At 55.6% G+C, this 19,803-nt stretch overlaps 1 protein-coding gene across 2 annotated transcripts; it reads right to left on the reverse strand.

Moving 5' to 3' along the window:
• Positions 1-6,959: 6,959 nt before the first annotated feature.
• Positions 6,960-9,961, reverse strand: VPS37D (VPS37D subunit of ESCRT-I). 2 transcript variants are annotated; one of them, XM_040973792.1, is made up of 4 exons: positions 9,824-9,961; positions 8,269-8,440; positions 7,483-7,565; positions 6,960-7,343 (listed from the first exon to the last, which is right to left on the reverse strand). In XM_040973792.1, the coding sequence occupies exons 1-4, from the start codon at positions 9,959-9,961 to the stop codon at positions 6,960-6,962; spliced, it is 777 nt and encodes a 258-aa protein (XP_040829726.1). The 2 variants fall into 2 exon arrangements, with proteins under 2 accessions (XP_040829726.1, XP_040829727.1); XM_040973793.1 differs by lacking the exons at positions 7,483-7,565; positions 8,269-8,440.
• Between the last annotated feature and the right edge of the window lie 9,842 nt (positions 9,962-19,803).

A 19,803-nucleotide genomic window follows, 5' to 3' on the forward strand; every position in this document is an offset into this window, starting at 1 on the left:
TGAAAGCGAATCTTTTTTTTTTTCCCTGAGTCCTTCTAAACTATAGGTGACACTTGCCACTTCACCCCTGGCCGGGGTCAGAGTGCAATCTGAGGTGGTCATCCTTAAGCTCACTCCCCTCCTGTGTGTGGTGGGTGGAAGTGGGCTGGCTAGGGAATGGAGCAGAAGCGCCCCATGTGCCTGTCTGTGAGCCTGGTGGTGTGGCAGGCATGTCTCCCTATCCTCCACCCCCTCTAACCTACAGGTCTGCCCCATCGTGCTGGTAGAGGCCAACGTTGTTGTTTGGACGCAGTGCCTGTCACCTGATCAACATCCCCTTACCGGCCTGTCCTCCTCCCCTTCCCAGGGGACACATTCAGCTCGACTCCCCTGCCTGTGTGTCGGCCCCACGCCAGCCTCATCAAGTTAAGTCATGGATGCTGGGGAAGTCTGATGTGGGCAGGACTGGGTGAGGCTTGCTGGGCACTGCACAGACACAGGCCTCCGGGAGCGAGCCACTGAGAGCTGGCCAGATCTGCCCTGCAATGGCTCCAAGGGGGTGACAGTGCGGCAAGTTGGCTTTGGCCCTGAAGCTGAGGCCATGGGAGTTTGCAGTAAGGGGTCCAGAGCTCAAGACGGTCCAAGTCCAGGGTCTGCAAAGGTGCAGAGGTGTGTGGCAGCTCAGCGTCTTGGGTGCAAATCCTTGTGTAAATTAGGATTCGGCCCACACCTTGTCCCAATCTGGCCCTTGAAGTGGCGGGAGTCCCTGGGGTGCGAGGTGGAGCTGGGCTCTCACTTCATAGCTTGTCAGTAATCAGGGTGAGCCCACCCTGGTTCAGACTGTCCTGGGGCAAAGCGGGGAGAAAACTGGGGCAGGGGGGAGGTGCTTTGTGAGAGAGCATACACTGCTGTTCTGTTTCGTATTTGGAAAATAACTTTGGAACATCTTGTTGAATTAACATTGGCAGGGGTGAGGGGGGTTGGAATTTAGTGAAAGAAACTGGCAGAAGCAAATGAGTGCCAACAAGAAGAGAGCTGTAAGAAAAGCCCAGGGACTTGACCAATTTGTGGGTTTCCATCAGGTTAGGGTCTCCTAGTGGATTTGTGGGAGCACTATTGAGCAGTCTCTCATACCCTGGGCCCCTTACGTCACACCCCTCAAGTTTGTTTTCCCTCTACCAAGATGATAGTTCGAAGATGTTCTGCCCCCCAGACCTGGTGGTACATAAAAAGAAGGCTTTGGGGGAGGGGAGTCCAACCCGCAAAACACTGCTGTCCTGTAAGATGCATCAGTGTGATCCAACCCCGGAGCCAAGGGCGTCCACTCTGATGGTTGGCCACCCCTGCCTGCCTAGGGCCTTTTTAGGCCACCGCCAGCCCCTTCTCCCTGACACGGTCCGGGAGCTGTTGTTGGTGCCTGTTAATTAGCACCGCACACACACCTTGTAGGTTTGGTTTATTACCGCATTCCTGGTGATGAAGGCAGGCTCAGGTTGCTCAGCCAGGGTGGGAGGCGCCCAGCCTGCTCCAGGCTGTGTTCAGTGCGCCAGGCAAGGGAACCTTTGGACTTGGCTGTGACTTCTGCCTCCTGGGCCCAGCTGCTTTTTCCCTTTTGCCTCTGTGCAGAAGGACCCCTCAGGGTCCTGCTTGCTTCCTTCGGATGTCCGGTGTTAACTTCTCTGGGTGCGCCTTTGTTCCACTAGGACCAGAGATGATTACCACAGGGACTTACCCACTGGGTCGTGCACTGGCTGAGCCAGAAGTTCCTAAGAGCCACCAGTTGAGGCGGAGGCATCGAGTGCCCTCCTGCCCCTCCAATACTCCTTTGTTGGACATGGCAGAGCCCAGTGTCTTTGAACCATGAGCTTTCTTGGAAGGCTCTGTGAAAACAGGCTGAGAGAAGGGGCAGCTCTAGAACATTCTGGAATTCCATGCACCAGAAAGGCGGGTTCCAAATGGCCTTTTGTCTCCTCTCCAGGGTTCCCCAGGCCTGTGATGAAACCACACATTGCCACCTGCCCAAGAAGGGGTCCTGGGGAATCCCCGCTCCACGTGCAGGCTTGTGTAGGGAGTTAAGTGTCCTTCAGGCTCACGTGTCAGACCCCAGTGAGGGCAGACTCCTGGCCTCCCAACCTCAAGCGTACCCGGAGCTCTCACTGTTTGTAGAGTGCTCTCACCATCTGCCCCGATGGTCAGTGGCACTATGGACATTTCTGGGCTGGTCCTTCCTCCCTCACATCCTCAGCCCAATAAGGGCACCTGCTGTTAATCCAAAGGAGGTATCTTGCAAGAGGCTGGCATCATCATGGCGTGCTGGTGGCACGTGCCAGGAATCTATATGGGCACCGGTTCTAATCCCGGCAGCCCCGCTTCCCATCTAGCTCCCTGCTTGTGGCCTGGAAAAGCAATGGAGGACGGCCCAAAGCCTTGGGACCCTGCACCTGCATGGAAGACCCAGAGGAGGCTTCTGGCTCCTGGCTTCGGATTGGCGCAACTTCAGCCATTGCGGGTCTTGGGGAGTGAATTAATGGATGAAAGCTTATTGGAAAAAAAAAAAAAAAGGAAAATTAAAGAAAAAACATCCCTTGGGAGGCCTCCCTCCCTTACAAGAGTGCCTGGTTTGAATCCCATGTCCACTTCATGTCCCAAATTTCTGCTAACGCACACCCTGGGTGGCAGCAGAGGCTGCCTTGAGTATCGCCCCCTGGGGAAACTCGGATGGACTTTCCAGCCCCTGGCTTCCCCCGGCCCAGCCCCAGCGCTTGCAAGTATTTGGGGAGTGACTCAGCAGATGGTGCATGTCCCCAAGTCTCTGCTTTTCAGATCAATGGCTTTTCCAAATTTGAACTCTCCTAATTCTCTTACGGTCATAGGAGAAGCCAAGTAACACACACCCGTTGCTTTTCATATTATTATTATTTTACTTTTTATTTATTTGAAGGACTGAGGTGGTTCCTATCTGTTGGTTCACTCCCCAGATGCCCACAGGCAGCTAAACTGGGCAGGGTTAAAGCTGGGAGCACAGAGCTCAGCCTGTGCCTCCCACAGGGGCAGCTAGTCGGAGTTGGTGGTGCCCAGCACCTGCTGCCTTGGGTTAGCAAGAAGCTGGGATTGGAAGCAGAGAGGCCCCACCCCCTAGCCGCTCCCCTTCCCTCCACAGAGGTGAAATGTGCCAGGTCTTTATCTACCACCAGTGGCTACGGAAGTCATTTCCTTACCCCCAATCTTAGCAACCTTGGAAACCATATAAACAGGATCATGAGTTTCCAGTAAATGAGGTGGGGGGTGCTGGGAGCATTTGTTGGCGGGCATGGGCTGTGCCAGTAACATGGTGCCGTGACTTAAGCCACATCCTGCGAGGCCAGTATCCCATATCAGTTCAAGTCCTGGCGGCTCTACTTCCAGTTCAGCTTTCCTGCTAATGCGACTGATAAGGCAGCACATGCCCTATGTCCCTGGGCCTCTGAACCCACACGCGAGACCCAGGTTCCTGGAATTTTGGTTCTGGCCTGGTCCAGATTCGGACATTAGAGGCCATCTGGGGATTGAACCAGCAGGTGAAAGAGCTCTCTGTCTTACAAATAAACCTTCAAACAAACAAAAAGCTGGACTGCTTTGCAACTGTGTCACCTCTTTAGTCTCTACAGATGCTGGAGTGTGCAACGCCCTAAGCTGCATCCCATTGCTACACGAGCCTGCAAGGATGCAGGGCGGCACCTTACTCCCTGTAGGGATGGAAAGATGCTCTGAGGCTGACAGGTGCGGTGAGGCTGCAGGCCAAGCCAGCGGCCCTAGGGTGCATTACAGTGACTCATCCCATCTTCCGTGGAAGCTTGAGATGCACAGGGAGGAATCTGCAGCAGCTTCAGCCAACTTGACACTTTGGAAACATTCAATCCTCTCTCTTGCCCCGGCTGGGGTCAGGGGCAAGCTCTTAGCTGCAGTTTGACATGGAGTACTCTGCGGTTCAGGCCTGCTCACCTCGGGGAGCCTTGAGTCCATGTCATTATTTCTTGTTTTCTTGGAAAACAAGAGGGGAGGGCCCGGCACAACTGGCTAATCTTTCCCCTGCACCCACATGGGGGACTGGGAAGAAACTCCTGGCTCCTAGCTTCGGATCAGCTGTTGCAGCCACTTGGGAAGTGAACCAGCGGATGAAAGATTTGTGTCTTCTTGTGTAAACCTGCCTTTCCAATAAAAATAAACAAAATCTCTCTAAAAAAAAAAAAGCTTAGGAAAAGCAGAAGCTAGAGATTCATAAATGATGCTTATTCCTAAATGATTCCTAATGATGCTTTTAAAGGCAACATTTTTATTTTTTAAATAGAAAATGGGTAGTTTCACCATTTGGGTGGAGTTTGGGGGCTGGTTGACTGGCTGTCATAGGATCTTTATCAGATTCCTTCATGTGAACTCCCCCTCAACACACATGCTCCCACCTCCCCAAGCTTGCTCTCTCACAGAGGATCAGACATAGTAGCAACAATCTCTGGGGCCCCAGGAACCTAGATACAGAACATTCTAAGAACTGGCCAGTTGAAGGGAGAACCCAGATTGCCTGAAACCTTCTGGAACTTTCCAGAACATTCCATGTGCCCTCGAATACATGAAGATTTGGTTTGTTTGTTCGTTGTTTTTAAGACCACTCTGGGCCTTTCTTCTGGCCCCAGGAAGAACTAGGTATAATTCCACACACTGGTAGGGTCCCTCCCCATCTGCCTCAGGTCTTCCTCAGGCAACAGCTGAACCCCGAGGGCAGCCAGCTTTTCCAACCCTTGGAAAGCTGGAGTCTGAGCTCTTTGTGGAAAAGGAGATGTGTGGGAGGTCCTTTGGAAAGACCCTGCCTGCTTCCCATGGTAGCACTCGTCACCCCAGCTCCTCTCTTGCCTGTGTCTTTCCTTTCCATGTGTGTGCGTGTTTGAAAGGCAGATTTACAAAGAGAGAAGAGCTTTCCATCCACTGGTTCACTCTCCAGACAGCCACAACAGTCCTGTCCAGAGCCAGCAGCTCCATCCAGCTTTCCACATGGGTGCCAGGGGATCAAGTGTCGGGACCATCTTCTGCTGCTTTTCCAGGCGGGAAATGAAAATGAGCAGGGAACTGGATCTGAAATGGAGCAGATGGGGATCCCAGGCAGCAGCTTAACCCACTGCACCATGCCAGTCCCTTCATACAGAGGGTCTTTTCCTCTGCTGTCTCTGGAAAGCCAAGAGCCAGGCCCCGAGGAGTAGCTGCTCTGCTCCTCAATGTCAGATAGTGGAGGAAGGCTCGGAGGTGCTAACCGGAGGGAAAGGTAAGTGGTGTGAGCGTGTGCCCACCTCCAGGTCTAGAGGGATGCGCTAGAGCTCAGTGAGGGGCCGTCAACTCCAACAAGCAGGCCCGGTCCCATGGGACAACCATCTCAGGAGAGAGCACCAACTCTACCTCTGGGAGAAGACTCAATTTCGCAAGCAACACATGGGGTGCACTTCTGGTTCCCCATGATTTCCACCCCTCCCCAAACCCGAGTGCTTTGAGATCCAAAGACGCGACATCTCCCGCGCACACACACGTGCACGCATGCACACGTGACCCAATGATGGAAGCGTGCCTTCAACACCTTCTTGTGGGACAATCGTGTCCCTCGTCACTGTCACTACGCATGCGCCATTTTCACAGGTCCCTCTTGCAGCGCAATTCTCCAGCGAGAAGTACAACCGAATCATACCTGCCTCGTTCTAGAAGGTTCTATTTCTGCGAATACTGACCACACTGACATCAGCTTTGCTGGGCACACACACAGCAGATTGCTGACCCCTTTCCCCCCACCCCCAGACCTTATGTACAAACCCTTTCAGACCTCTTCACCCTTCAGGCTTAACCTAAGCTGACCCAAGCCACGTCCTTGCTCACCCACCCACTCTGCCCCACTCCCTGCCACCCAGCTGAAGACCAGTGCATGGGGTCTGACACAACCCCCTCCATCGCTCACTCGGTGGGCGTGGCGATCTGCCAGACCAGAGAAGGCCCAAGTACCACCCTGTTTGGGCTTATGAATGACCCCAGAAAAGATGGTCACACAGACAAGTGGGAGCACTGAGAGCCAAGATGGGGCTTCAGGTCAATTAAGAGAGGCTCTTGAGGACTGGCCATCAGGAAAGGCTTCCTGGACGAGGTGGGCAGAGAGGACTCAGGGGGCTGCCGGGCATCCTCATCATCACATTTATTCACGACCCCTAGGGGCTGGGGCTGGGGACAGAACATACAAAGACAAGGACCTGCCCTCGGAAAGCTTCCATTCTAAGGAGATGGGAGGGGACAGAAAAAATACAGGACAGTCTTTTCCTGGAGACGGCCCACTCTCACCTGTGCGGGTCAGAAGCTCCTGGCCCTACCTTGCCCCCAGTGGGGTCCGGAGCGCCAACGAGTGAGTGAGCCAGCAAGCGAGCCAACTAGCTAGCAGGGCACACAGGCCCCATCATTGGGGGCGGCCCACCTGGCTCCAGGATAGTGTGCCCCAGAACTCGGGGGGTAGGGGGAAAGAGGCAAAGGTAGGCTCCACACGGTGTGGGGGAGGATATGATGGAGAGCACTCCTGCTTAGCCTTGGCGTTGGCATTGTACGAGCCCAGAGTGGGGCAGCAGGGCCCCAGGCCTCCCCTAGAAGGTGACGAAAGTTCTTTCTTGAAGGTTGGCCCACCACCCTGGACGACCCAAAGTGGGAGACCAAAAAAAGAAAAAAAAAAAAAAAAGGCAGAGGTGCCTCAGTGCCCCCTAAGCCCTGGCACCTGCCCACCCCCCCAACCCTCTGTGTCCAGGTGACCCAAGTCCTCCCCAGCTCAGCCTCCAGGGCCAGGGTGGGGGACCTGCCTGAAGCCAGGGGGGAGGGGCCTGCCCCTCCCCCCCACCCAGGCAGTTTTGGGGGAGAGGAGGAGGAGTCCCCCTTTCCCCCTCTGCATCAAGTTTGTCTGGGTCCCATGCCGGGGGACCGCACCCTAAATCCTACCGGTGGGGGGGCTCGGGCTGCGAGGGCCGGGGGCTCAGCAGAGGAGCGGGGCCGAGGGGGCACCCGGGGGAGGCCTTCAGCGGGGGCACTGGGCGGGAGTCCAAAGGGGGCAGGCTCCGGGGCACAGCCGCAGCTGCTGGCGGCGGTCCCCGGGCGGCCCCTGTGGGGAGCACAGCCGCAGCCGCGGGAAAGGCCTTGGGAGGCTCCGAGGGCGCAGAGGGGGCTGGTTGGCCGGCGCCAGAGCGCTCCCTGCGCCGCAGCAGCTCCTGCAGCTTCTCCGCCTGGGTCCGACGCAGGTGGGCCAGGGCACGGCCACGCTGGAAGGCGGGAAGGAAGGCCTCCAGGCTTTGCTCCCCGAGTAGCAGCTGCTCCATCTGCTCCTGGGACAGGGGCGGGCAGGGGGACAACTTGGAAGCGGCTCCACGGGGGCCCAGAGAAGCCATACTTGGGTTTCCTGCAGGTGGGGTTCGCCAGCCTGGCCCTCCCAAGAGGCCCTGGCCTGGCCACCCGTCCCCTCACCTCAGCGTCCTGCTCCGCCTCCTCTAGTTCGGCCTGCAACCAGCCCAGGGCGCAGTGGGGACTCCAGCGGTGCATGCTCTCCTCTGAGGAGACATAAGGATGGCGAGTGACCCTCAGCGGCCCCTGCCCTCCAGGGCAAGCTAGTCACCCTGGACGGACTCATTGTCGTTCCGTGTGGCCTTCTATGTCTCTTGCTTCTCCCACTCCCTCCCCCTGCTGCTTGTCTTCTTATTTTTGTTTTTATTGTAAAAGCAGATCAGATTTACGGAAAGACAGAGAGAAAGATCTTCTATTTTCTGATTGACTTCCCAAATGGCCACAATGGCTGGAGCTGAGCCGATCCGAAGCCAGAAGCCAGGAGCTTCTTCTGGGTCTCCCATGCAGGTACAGGGTCCCAAGGCTTTACTGTTTTTCCAGGCCACAAGCAGGGAGTTGGATGGGAAGTGGAGCAGCTGGGACACAAACTGGCATCCCTATGGGATGCCAGCACTTGTGGGGTGAGAATTCAGCCACTGAGCCATCACACTGGGCCCTGCTGTTTCCCTGTCTGAGCAGTATCCATATGATGGGTTTGGACATTGTTGCTGCCACGGCTCAACACACCTCCACCCCACCCCACCCCATACCAGCCCAGGGCTGAAGCCCCTACTACAAGCTCCCTCTTTCAACCCTGCCTGCTCCTCACTTCCATTCTGTAGGAGGCCATGGGCAGCACAACCCACCACCAAAGCCAAAACAACTCTTCCCAATTCCCCTCTTCCCCACACCCGTCCCGAGCTCCCTCACCTAGTCGCTGCAGTTTGTCGGCGCAGTTCTCAGCCACCTCCCGCAGCTCCTGGTACTTGATGGCCAGGGCAGCCCGGCCCATCTCCAAGCGAGGTCGTAGGGCCAGGTTCTCCTTGGCCAGCGCGTAGTTGGAGGCCAGGCAAGCTTCACGCTCCAGCTGCAGGCCCTGGAACTGCCAACATAGGGGGATAATCAGGGAGTCCACCCCCAGCTTACCCCCCAGGGCGCCAAGCCCAAGGCACCTGCCCACAGGTGGAGGGGGCTGGGCTGGGCAGGGAGGGGGGTTTGTACCCTGGGCTCCTACCATGTGGGGTAACTGTGAGACCCGAGAGAGAAACACATCCCTGTGGTGGCCTCTACAAACAGTAGTTAATTTGTAATCTTTCAATTAATCTGTGTGCCCAGGGTCCTGGGAGGAGCCCGCCTCCTGCCGCTGTCCCATTTTCCATGCCTGGGCAGCTGCCCTGGCATTCCAAGGCTTTGTCTGCTTCCTCCTCAGGTGTCCCTGCCCACAACCCCGACCTTCTCCACAGTGAGGTGGGCACCCTGCCCCTTTCCAGAACACACCCCCTGTCCTCACAGCGCACCCTTCTCTCTCCTCCAAAGCGGAACTCCCAGGCCCCCCCATCCATATCTACCAAGAACACACACACACATACACACAGACGCACCCCTCTCCACTCTGATACCCCAGCACCCTGCTTCCCACTTCCTGCACAGAGCAGAGCCCCATCCCTGGGCCAGGCCCCCTCCCTGCCGTGGAGACCTCGTTTCCCGCCCCCCAACCCCATCCCCTGGCAGGTGGCAGGAACACCTGCTCCTCCTTCACACACACACACACACACACACACACACACACACACACTTCCCCCCCCCCCCCCCCCCCCGTGCCTCCCCAAACAGCCCAGCAGCCCAGGCCTATCTCTGGAAAATACACAACTTTCTCCTATGGTGGCCTACCGAGGAATACACACACACAGCTCGGCTTGGTTCAGGCCCCCTCCCCAGCGCGGGGTACCCAGCTCCCCTGCGTGCGCGCGCCGCTGTCGCCCCCCCTCCCCGTGCCCAACCCCCTCGCAGGGGTCCCCCCAGGCGTCCAGCCAGCCCCCTCAACCTCGCTCCAGCGCTCCCTCCCTCGGGAAGGCGCCTCCCCTTTCTGGGCACTGGTTTGCGCGTGCGAGCCAAAGCCCCCCACCTTCCCCCCAATCCCTCCCCACACACCCCACGACCAACCGCTGCCCCCCACCCCGAACACACCTCCCCGGAGCATCCGCCGTAGGACACGCCTCGCGGCCAGCCCGGGCGTTGGGAGTGGGGGGGCGGGCACGGGCACCTCCCCGACCCGCCCCAGGCCGGAGCCCGGTACCCCCTTTCCATCCCCCACCCCCGGGGGTCGGGGGGGGCGGCTCCGCAGGGGTCCCCCATCACTCGTTCCGTGCCCCCCGCCGGGCACGCGCGGCCCTGCGCCCCGGGGCGGACAGGCAAGCAGGCAGGTCCCGGCCAGGCCGCGGCCCGGCCCCCCGCGCCCCCTCTTCGCAGCCCCGCCGCGCTCTACCTTCCTGCTAAGCCGCACGATCCGGTCCAGCTTGGGTTCATCCTGAAGCAGGTCCCGGAGCTGCCCGGTGCTGAGGATCCCAAAGCGCCCCGGGCTGCCGGGCTCCGGCCCCGCCCGCGCCGCCCGGGCCCGGTACATGCCGCCCGCCCGCGCCCCCAGCTCGGCTGCTGGCTCGGCCCGTTCGGCCCGCTCCGCCCCGGCTCCGGCTCCGGGATCCGGGATCCGGCTGCGGCTCCGCCGCCAGGGGGCGCCCCGCCCGCTCTTAAAGGGACCGCGCCGCCGGGCTGGCGGGGGCAGGGAAGGGGGTGGCACCGCACCCCTGGGCGCGCGGGGAGAAGACGCGCCCGGCTTCATCCAGCACGAACCGATTTCTCCGTGCCATCCCGACATCTGCGCCCCATTCACCACGACTGCCCCGCCCGCTCGCTCCCTCACGCCCACCCAGGCACGCCCCTCCCACCTTGGGGAGGGAGAGGGGATGCTTAAGATACCTAGAGCTATTTCTCATCCCCGCCCTGTACCCTATTTCAGAGCCTTCAGCTCAGGTAAATCCCTTCACTTCTCCAAGTCTCAGTCTTCTCTTCTGTGGAATGGGTTGTTGGAACCCAGGTATTCGTGCAGATGCTCCACCTGTCGTCTGTCTTGATAACCCAGGCTGGACCAGGGCTGGGAGGAGTCCGCATCTCAGGAAAGGCTCCAGGAAACCCCAGCAGCAGTGAGAGGGCTTGGTCCCGCTTTGCCACAGTCAAGAGGGCTTCCCTGAAGAGGTGACAGTTGTGTTGGGATTGGAAATGAGGGGACCAGAGGGAAGTCCTTAAGCTAAGGCTGCAAGGCCCAAGGAGGACTCCTCCGGAGAGCACCAGATGGAGCATCCTGGATAGGCAGGGTACAAGGGTCTCCAGTGGGAGCAGAGCAAGCTACCTCTGTGTCTTGGAAATGGCTTGAAATTTGATTTTCCCCATCTTGATGTGTCTCAGGAGGTTGGGCTTGGGACACCCCAGACCTGAATCACAGCGCCCCCACCACTACCTTCCAGTCACAGCTCTGTCTTCCTATTCTTTAATGCACTGCTTCCCCAGGGGGGCAGCAGGTGGCCGCCCCAGTGCTGGGTGCAAATGGCTCAGTGCATAAATCCTCACCTTGCGTAATCTGGCTGCTCTAGTTCCCATCCAGCTCCCTGCTTGTATCCTGGGAAAGCAACAGAGGATGGCCCAGAGACTTGGGAGGAGACCCAAAAGAAGCTCCTGGCTCCTGGCTTCAGATCAGCTCAGCTGTAGCCATTGCTGCTACTTGGGAAATAACCCAGTGGACAAAGATTCTTTCCTTGTGTCCCTCCTTCTCTCCATTAATCTGCCTATCCAACAAAAATAAATCTTTAAAAAATAATAAATAGGGCCCGGCGCGGTGGCGCAAGTGGTTAAGTCCTCGCCTTGCACGCCCGGGATCCCATATGGGCGCCGGTTCTAATCCCGGCAGCCCTGCTTCCCTTCCAGCTCCCTGCCTGTGGCCCGGGAAGGCAGTCGAGGACGGCCCAAGGCTTTGGGACCCTGCACCCGCGTGGGAGACCCGGAAGAGGCTCCTGGCTTCGGATCGGCATAGCATCGGCCCGTTGCGCTCACTTGGGGAGTGAATCATCGGACGGAAGATCTTCCTCTCTGTCTCTCCTCTCTGTATATCCGCCTTTCCAATGAAAAATAATAAAAATAAATCTTTAAAAATAAATAAATAAATAAATAAATAAATAAAAATTAAATAAAGCTTTTTAAAAGTAGAAGTTTATTTTTTAATAAAATTTTTAAAGATTTCTTTATTATTTTATTGGAAAGGCAGATGTACAGAGAGGAGGAGAGACAGAGAGGAAGATCTTCCGTCCAATAATTTACTCTACAAATGGCCGCAACAGCTGGTACTATGCCGATCTGGAGCCAGAAGCCAGGAGCCTCTTCCGGGACTCCCACATGGGTGCAGGGTCCCAAGGCTTTGGGCCGTCCTTTACTGCTTTCCCAGGCCACAAGCACGGAGTTGGATGGGAAGTGGAGCCGCCGGGATTAGAACTGGTGCCCATATGGGATCCTGGTGCGTTCAAGGTGAGGACCTTAACCATTATGCTATCATGCCGGGCCCTAATTAAATAAATCTTCTAAAGATGAACACATTCTCCACTGTCCCCGCTCAAAAGTCCCTTTGCTCCTTTCTCATCCTTCCCCACATCCCTCATCTCCATCCCCAAATAACTCCATTCTTGATTTACTTTGTGTCTGCATGATCCATATGAACTTGTGTCGAAATGAATTCCTGCAGTGGAGACTGAGTTGTATTTGGCTTCTGTCACTAAGAATTATTATCAACATAAGTCAGTGCCATGGTTCAATTGCCTGATCTTTACCTTGCAAACACTGGGATTCCATATGGGCACTGGTTCCTGTCCCAGCTGCTCCACTTTTGTTCCAACTCTGCTTGTGGCCTGGGAAAACAGTAGAGGACAATCCTAAGCTTGGGACCCTGCACCTGCGTGGGAGACCCAGCAGAAGCTCCTGGCTTTGGGTTGACTGACCTCCAGCAGTTGCAGCCACTTGGGGAGTGAAACATCAGGTGGAAAAGCTTTCTGTTTCTCCTCTCTGTAAGTCTGCCTTTCCAATAAAAATAAAGAAATCTTTTTTTTTAAAAAAAGCCTAAAGCATTATTGTTATTATCAACCATTTTTATTTTATTTGAAGAGCAGAGAGAGAATCTTCCGTCTGTTAGTTCACCCCTTAAATGCCCACAACTGGCAAGACTGGGCCAGGGTTCCACCTGGAGCTTGAAACTTCATCCACATCTCCCACATGTGTTGCAGGGACATGCACAGCTGCTGCCTCCCAGGGGCCGCAGCAGCAGGAAAGCCCAAGATGCCCTGGACAGCTGCCTGCTCAGGAACCACTGTAATGTCCATCCTTGCATTTCCCTGCAGGGCATTCCGCTGTGCGGTTCTGCCGCTCTTCTATCCACCCTGTCAGTGGATGTTTGGAGTGTTCTCAGCTTGGGTGCTTTTTTTTTTTTTAAGATTTATTTATTTTATTGGAAACTCAGATATACACAGTGGAGGAGAGACAGAGAGGAAGATCTTCCGTCCGATCATTCACTCCCCAAGTGGCCGCAATTGCTGGAGCTGAGCCAATCCGAAGCCAGGAACCTCTTCCGGGACTCCCACATGGGTGCAGGGTCCCAAAGCTTTGGGCCGTCCTTGGCTGCTTTCCCGGGCCACAGGCAGGGAGCTGGATGGGAAGCAGGGCCGCCAGGATTAGAACCGGCGCCCATATGGGATCCCGGGCATTCAAGGTGAGGACCTTAACCACTGCGTCATCACGCCGGGCCCTGTCTTTAGTATTTTAAGAAATATAACTTTTTAATAATTTATTTATTCTTATTGGAAAAGCATACTTATAGAGAGAAGGAGAGACAGAGAGTAAGATCTTTCACCTGCTGTTTCACTCCCCAAGTGGCCAAGACGGTCAGAGTTGAGCCAATCCAAAGCCAGGAGCTTCTTCCAAGTGGGAGCAGAATCCCAAGGTTTTCCCACATTTGGCATTAGCCAGGCCTAGAGTGCCTACCAGCAAAACACTGCTTTTCTCCTTGGGCAACGTGAGCTCAGATGGGCCCAGACCTGTCCTGGGCCCAACCTTGCCACACTGTCCCTGCCAGCACGTGCCAACCACCCACAGCCATCGCAGGGGGCCTCGGCTGTGCTCCTTAGCAGGGCTCCTTCCACCTCTGCTGCCTGCCCCCAGCAGCAGTGTGGAGCTCTTGGGAGCAGTGGGGACCTGGGCCACCGTTGGGCAGCCCTGCTACATTCATCCTGACTGCCCACTCCAGTTGGAGCCTTGGCCTGGGCCTTGCCTCTTCCACCCTGCATGCAGCGCCCCCTTGGGGCTTACAGGTGAGCTGGTTGCCCGGCTCCTCCACCCCAGGGGCAGCCAGCTCAGCAAGGACTCTGACAACTTGAACACTGCATGGCTGGACCCTTTTGTAAATATAGAGGTTATTTATTTATTCTAGAATCAGAGAGAGAGAGAGACACTGAGAGAGCTCTTCCATCCACTGGTTCACTCCCCAAATGCTGCAACAGGCAGGGCTGTGTCAAGCAGAAGCCATCCGAAATCCCATCCGAATCTCCCATGGAGCTCCATCCGGGACCCAACTTCCTCAGCCATCCTCGCTGCCTCCCAGGGTATGTATTAAGAATCTGAAATTGGAAAAGGAGGAGTACCAGGTACTCCAACATGGGATACAGGCGTCCCACAAGACATCTTTTTTTAAGATTTATTTTTATTGGAAAGGCAGATTTATAGAAAGGAGAGACAGAGAGAAAGCTTTTCCATCTGCTGGTTCATTCCCCAAATGGCTGCAGCTGCCAGAGCTGACCCAATCTGAAGCCTGGAGCTTTTCCTGGTTCTCCCACTTGAGTGCAGAGTCCCAAGGCTCTGGGCCTCCTTGATTATCCTCCCAGGCCACAAGCAGGGAACTGGATGGGAAGAGGAGCAGCCAGGACACAAACTTGCATCTATGTGGGGTGCTGGTGCTTGGAGTGGAGGATAAACCTAACTGCTGCCCCATTGCTAGATTTCGATCCTCGGTCACCGTTGGATCATGCTCATTTCAACAGATGGAAAAGCTTCACCAGACTGAATACAGACCCTTGTGAGTTGCACTGACCAGGAAAAATCCAGAAACAAACTTGGAAAAAATGGACACGGTAGACATCACCATGTCGAGACAACTCAGAAGTGACACAAGCTGAAAAGATGCCTACTTCACCTTGGCCACAGAGATTGGTGCAGGAGAAGTTAATCCTGAGATGCGCAAGCCAGGAATGTGAGAGTGTGGGAGGACTTGGCCAGGGGAGGTAGAAGAGTAGGGTGCTATAGGGGGGAGCCAGGTGGGGGCTGTTTAGGGGAATTCAGGAAAGGGGATGGGAGAGAGAAGCTGGGGGAGGAGGCAGGGACCCAAGAAGGGGAAGAGACCCAGAGAGAGGGGTTCCAGGAGGGACAGGAGTGGGGGGCTGTGGAACAGGTGACCAGAAGGGAGGGGTTCAGCATGGGACTTGGGAGGGTGTGCAGGAGGCAGGGCTGCTACAGAGTGGACTTGAGGGTAAGGAAGAGATGAAAGGGGCAACTATCCCAACCATAGCAGGGCAAGGGTCAGGATCCAGGGAATACCCACCCCCCTTGGAGTGCCAGAGGGCCTGGAGGGTCAGGAAAGGTCTAAAGGAGGGAATGGGGGGCTAGCCCAGATCCTTCCTCTGCCCACTGGGCCGAGGCCCTGCACCTGTCCTACCCCGACTCCAGAGTGGGCCCCCCCCCCCCCGGGAGGATCCCCCATGGAGAGGAGGGGGTTAAAGGTGAGGCCGCACCAGCGGGCTAGGATTGGCAGGTTCCCGAGCCCACGGTCCAGGCCAGGGCCGCCCCACGGGCCTGCAGCCGGCGGGGCAGCTGCCGCCCACGTGCTAAAGGGAGAAGAGGCACCGGATCAAGGGGCAAAGGACGCCCTGGAGTGAGGAGGGCGGGAATGGGCACTGCCCGAGTCCACACCCCTGGCTAAAAGCCCGGGCCTGGGGCGGTGCAACGCTCAGAGCCCTTTGCCGCTTGGCTCTCTCGAGCGGCTGCGGCTAGGCTGGGACGTTCAGAGCATCTCCTTGCCCCAGCCACCAAGCGCACGACCCAGGGGAGTTCCTTCCAAATCAGGTAAGTGAGGGTGTGCAGGTCTCTGGGAGGCAGCGCCTGCCTCAGTCTCCCCACCTGTGCAATGTGTAAGTGCAGCTGGGTGGACGGGGTTAAACCTTCCTGTGTATCCACGCTGGGCGTGGGGCGGGGTGGGGGTGGGGCTCAACTGCTGTCCCCCTGCATCAATCAAAAATGGCTGAGAGAGGGTGGTATGCACCCAGCTCGGGCTGCCTTGAGGATGGGGATGTTGGAATCTTGAGCTGGAGGGTCCTCCAGCCTGGACAGGTGTAGGCGCCCATGGAGATGCCAGGTCCCCGTGGGTGCTAGGGTCCAAGGAAGAGCCCAAGCGGGCGCTGGCTAGGCAGGTTTCAGAGTGGGGCCTGTAGCTCCATGGCCCCCAGGGGCTTTGGGAGTGGTCAGGAGTGGGAGGGGTCTGTTTCCTGCTCCCATCCCCATTGTGCCCCACGAAATACACACACACACACACACACACACACCCCACACACATATGCACACACATGGCTGGGTTCAAACCTTGGGGAGGGGGCAGGGGCGGGCTTTGGGAGTTTTCTGTTCTTTCCCTTGTCAGCTCTGGGACCCTGGGCTTCTGACTTCACTTCTTTGGGCCTGGCTCTTCTGAAGTGGGTGACATGGAGAGAACTGCTCCTTGGACACTCCTATGGAAATGAGGACAGAATGACATGGGAAAGTAGATGCTTTGGAAGATAAGGCAGCCCAATGATGACCAAGTCACCCCCATCCCCGCCAGTCTGCTCTGGTCCTTGACAAGAGGGTGATGTCCCAGGGGCACAGGCTGAGCAGGTGCAGCCAGAGTGCCAAGGAGGGTAGGGGGAGTCTGCCTCAGGCCTCCAACTTGCTTGCTAAGGACCACTTACCTCAAACCCTGGGCTTGCCCCATCTCTGGCACACAGGTTCATGGACCCAGGGAAGGGCTGTGGGTAGGAGGTTTGGGAACCCCACATCCACCCAAGGAGGTCCAGGTTCTCAACCTCCTGCCAGGGGAAGCTGGGGAAAATGCAGGGAGGCCCCAACTGAGGACTGGGGAGCTACAGCAGACAAGCAGGACTTTCCTTGTGAGAAGGCAACCCTCGGTGTCCCCCCTCAAACCTCCCTTCCTGCCAACACCACACAGCGACCCCAGGCCAGGGCTGGGGTCAGGGGTCACAGACCCCTTGGGTTCCTGTTTTTATTTTTATTTTTATTTTTTAAAGATTTATTTTTATTATTTTTTCATTGGAAAGGCGGATATACAGAGAGGAGAGACAGAGAGGAAGATCTTCCATCCGATGATTCACTCCCCAAGTGAGCGCAACGGGCCGATACTATGCCGATCCGAAGCCAGGAGCCTCTTCTGGGTCTCCCACGCGGTTGCAGGTTCCCAAAGCATTGGGCCGTCCTCAACTGCTTCAGCGTGGTTCAGCCCCAGCTGCTGAGGCAACTGGAAGAGGGAGCCAGAGGATACAAGATGTTTCTCTGTATGTGTCTGTCTTCCCCTCTGCCTTAAAAAAAAAAAAAAAAAATGGATAGGGCTCGCACCACGGCATAGTAGGCTGATTCTGCTTGCAGCTCTGGCATCACATGTGAATACTGGTTTGTGTCCTGGCTATTCCACTTCCCATCCGGCTCCCTGCCAATTGCCTGAGTAAACAAGTAGAGAATGGCCCAAAGCCTTGGGACCCTGCACCCATGTGAAAAACCCTGAAGAAGCTCCTGGCTCCTGGCTTCAGCCTGGCTCAGTTCTGGCTGTTACAGCCATTTGGGGGAGTGAACCAGCCGATGGAAGATCTTTCTCTGTCTCTCCTCTCTGTAGATCTGCCTTTCCAGTAAAATAAACATTTAAAACAAACAAGATCGGGCACATTCGGGGTGATGTGGCAGTAGATAAATTTTTAAAACAAATGAGAGGGGCCCAGTGTGATAGTATAGTGCTTAAAGTCCTCACCTTGAACATGCCAGGATCCCATATGGGCGCCAATTCTAATCCTGGCTGTTCCACTTCCTATCCAGCTCCCTGCCTGTGGCCTGGGAAAGCAGTTGAGGACGGCCCAAAGCTTTGGGACCCTGCACCCGCATGGGAGACCCAGAAGAAGCTCCTGGCTTCAGATTGGCTCAGCTCCAGCCGTTGCAGTCGCTTAGGGAGTGAACCATCGGACAGAAGATCTTTCCTCTCTCTCTCCTCCTCTTTGCATATCTGCCTTTCCAATAAAAAATAAATAAATCTTTAGAGAAAATGAGAGAACAGGTGGCTGGAAGCTTCTAGATTCGTTTCAGGGTGGGGACAGGAAACTAGAAAGACCAAGGGCTGGTGATGGACTTCAACACCCACAGGACCAATGATTCAGTCAACCATCCCTGGATCTGCAAAAACAAACAAACAAATAACAAGGAAATGCTGCATTGTGAGGTGCCAGGTGAACTCATGGTGTGTGTGTGTGTCTGTGTGACACCTACATGCCAATCAAGTGTTTCTTTGAGTTCATTCTGGCAAATGAGCAAACCTAAGGAGAGAGCTGTGGGAATCTCTGAGGTGCAGCTAGGAGGGCAAGAGGTTCATGTGACAATTGGAGCCTTGCACCCAGCCTTGGAGATGGGGTGACTAGGGACCTGAGGCCTGATAAACCTGTGATACGGATCAAGCACTCACTCCGGGCAGATGGTGTCAGAGCTGAGCTACCGTGCAGGGCATCAGGGCTGAACAAGCGATGTTGGGAAGACACCTTTGTGTGCTGTGCTGGAAGTGGAGTGAACCCCAAGTCCTGGAGCTGGGCACTGAGTGAGGAGGATGCTAGCACCACATACCTGAGTGCCTGGTATCAATATTGGGCTCCTGACCCATGCTTCCTGCCAATGCACACTCTGGCAAGTAGTGCTTGGGTCCCCACTGCCCATGTGTTTGAGTTCCTGGCTCCTGGTTTTGGCCTGGCTCCATCCCAGCCATTGCAGGCATTTGGAGAGTGAACCAGAAGGTAGGAGCTCTCTCTAGCTCTCAAATAAAGTAGTCAAAGAGGAAAAAAGAATTTCTTGGCATGCAGTGGCCTGATCATGTGTTATTGTTTGTTTTTAATATTTAGGGGTTAGCACTATGGCTTAACAGGTTACTTTCCTGCCCTGTGGCATCAGCATCCAATAAGGGTGCTAGTTTGTGTCCTAGTTCCTCCACTTTCAATCTATTTCCCTGCAGATGAGCCTGGGAAAGCAGTGGCATATAACCCAAAGTCTTGGGACCCTGTACCCGTATGGCAGACCCGAAAGGAGCTCCTGGCTTCTGGCTTTGGATTGGCTCAGCTGCAGCCATTACATCCATTTGGGGAATGAACCAGCAGATGGAAGATCTCTCTATGTCTTTCCTTTTTTGTAAATCTGCCTGTCAAATAAAAATAAATAAATAAATAAATCTGAAAAGTTATTTAGTTACTTGAAAGGCAGAGGGGGACAGAGAGAAATCTTCCAAAAGCTGGCTCATTCCCCAAATTTTGGGTTAAGCCAAAGCCAGCAGCCAGGAGCTTCTTCTAGGTCTCCCATGTGGGTGCAGGGATCCAATCACTTGGGTCATCTTCTGCTGCTTTCCCAGGCCATTCACATAAAGCTGGATAGGAAGTAGAGCAACAGGAACTCGAACCAGTGTTGATGTGAGAGGCTAGCACTACAGGTGGCAGGTTAACTCACTATCTCACAACGCCAACCCCTAAACTCAGTTTCTTAAAGAACCCTGTGAAGTCTAGCACATGTGTACAAAGAATATATAGCTTTAGGAAGGTGTCTAATTCACTGAATTTTTGCAAACCATACCCATTTCCCCTAAGCCAAAATTAAAAAAAAAAAAAAAAAAAAAGAGATGGCTAAAGCCAGGAGGCAAGAACTCCATCCATTCTCCTACATGGATGGCAGGGGCCTAAGTACTTGGGCCATCTTCTGCTACCCTCCCAGGCATCTTAGTAGGGAGCTGGCTTGGGAGCAGAGCAGCCGGCACTCCAACTGTCATTCCTTTATGTGTGCAGTGCCAACTACCCTTAACACAAACAACACCTGTGCTAGCTTTCCTTTTTCCTCCTTAAAATGACAGCTGGGGGTGGTGGTCTGGTGTGCATCTGCCACCTGGGGCACTTGCATTCCGCATCAAAGTTCATTCATGACTCTGTTCAGCTTCCATGCTCATCCAAACCCAGGGCAAGCAGCGGAGGATGGCCTGTGTGCTTGGGTCCCTGTCATCCACGTGGGAGACCTGGACAGAGTTCCAGGCTCCCGGCTTTGGCCTTGATC

This window comes from Ochotona curzoniae, unplaced genomic scaffold (assembly GCF_017591425.1).
Source record: "Ochotona curzoniae isolate NIBS_2020 unplaced genomic scaffold, NIBS_Ocur_1.0 contig_2321, whole genome shotgun sequence".
Taxonomy (NCBI): domain Eukaryota; kingdom Metazoa; phylum Chordata; class Mammalia; order Lagomorpha; family Ochotonidae; genus Ochotona; species Ochotona curzoniae.